This window comes from Penaeus monodon, chromosome 23 (assembly GCF_015228065.2).
Source record: "Penaeus monodon isolate SGIC_2016 chromosome 23, NSTDA_Pmon_1, whole genome shotgun sequence".
NCBI lineage: Eukaryota > Metazoa > Arthropoda > Malacostraca > Decapoda > Penaeidae > Penaeus > Penaeus monodon.
In genome coordinates this window covers 11,318,436-11,319,266 of record NC_051408.1, presented here as the reverse complement: position 1 = coordinate 11,319,266, position 831 = coordinate 11,318,436, and the positions used below count along the sequence as shown (strand labels likewise).

The 831-nt window shown below is 45.2% G+C and overlaps 1 protein-coding gene across 1 annotated transcript in view; it reads right to left on the bottom strand.

The window, feature by feature from the left end:
* The window catches only part of LOC119587794, a gene marked incomplete in the record, with an annotated part of 5,114 nt that overhangs the window by 3,493 nt on the left and 790 nt on the right, over window positions 1–831 (bottom strand). The window contains 1 exon segment of the mRNA XM_037936492.1: window positions 612–804. Within this exon segment, the coding sequence (XP_037792420.1) occupies window positions 612–784 (173 nt within the window).

Genomic DNA, 831 nt, shown 5'->3' with positions numbered 1-831 from the left:
TTACTTTACTTTAGTTCAACTGCTGACATGGTTATCTCACTGAATTTAGATTTGATTTTCACCTGCAAATTAAGAAAACTGAGTATAATAACACACACCACAATATCATTTCATTCTAATTCTGTTTCTTACCTGTCCAAGATTAAACGGTATAGTACACGTGTATATTCTTTAGCTCCACTTGAATTCTGTTTACCCCTGTAAAGTGGCAGATTTTAGTACTGTGAACACAAAGTGTTCACTTTACCTTAATCTTGTTCTTTGCCAATGGAATAGCAATTTTTTTTACCTACCCTGAAGTATATTAAATCACCTGTAGGGTTAGGGAAACACCTCTTGATTATTATTAGAGCAGTCACTTGTAGAGCAGTGTTAGGATAAGCACCCTTTATAATAGTGCTAGAGACTGGAGTGTTGTGATAGGGTCAGTCCAATGTAGAGCAGCCACCTAAGAAGTAATGAGGACGACACCTGTATAGTGGCGTAAAGGACAGTCACTTGTAGAGCAGTGTTAGGGTAGGCACCAGGAGTAATGCTAGCCCAGCCACCTGTTGAGTTACCCGTAAAGAAGTGCGTGGACAATACCTGCAAACTCGTGCCAGGACAGTCACCTATAGAGTAGTGTGAGGGCCTCCTCCATGATCTCCGCCAGACGCGCGGACGTCGAACTGAACGTGATGGTGTAGTTGACGATGTTGAGCTTCTTCTTGTGTCCCTCTTCGAAGTACTCCTCGACGGGGGAGGCCCTGCGGAGCCACCGGGGCGCCGTCGCTGCTTCAGCCATCGCAACGGACTGCTGTCTGGCTGTGCGGGGGGAATGCGTGAGGATTT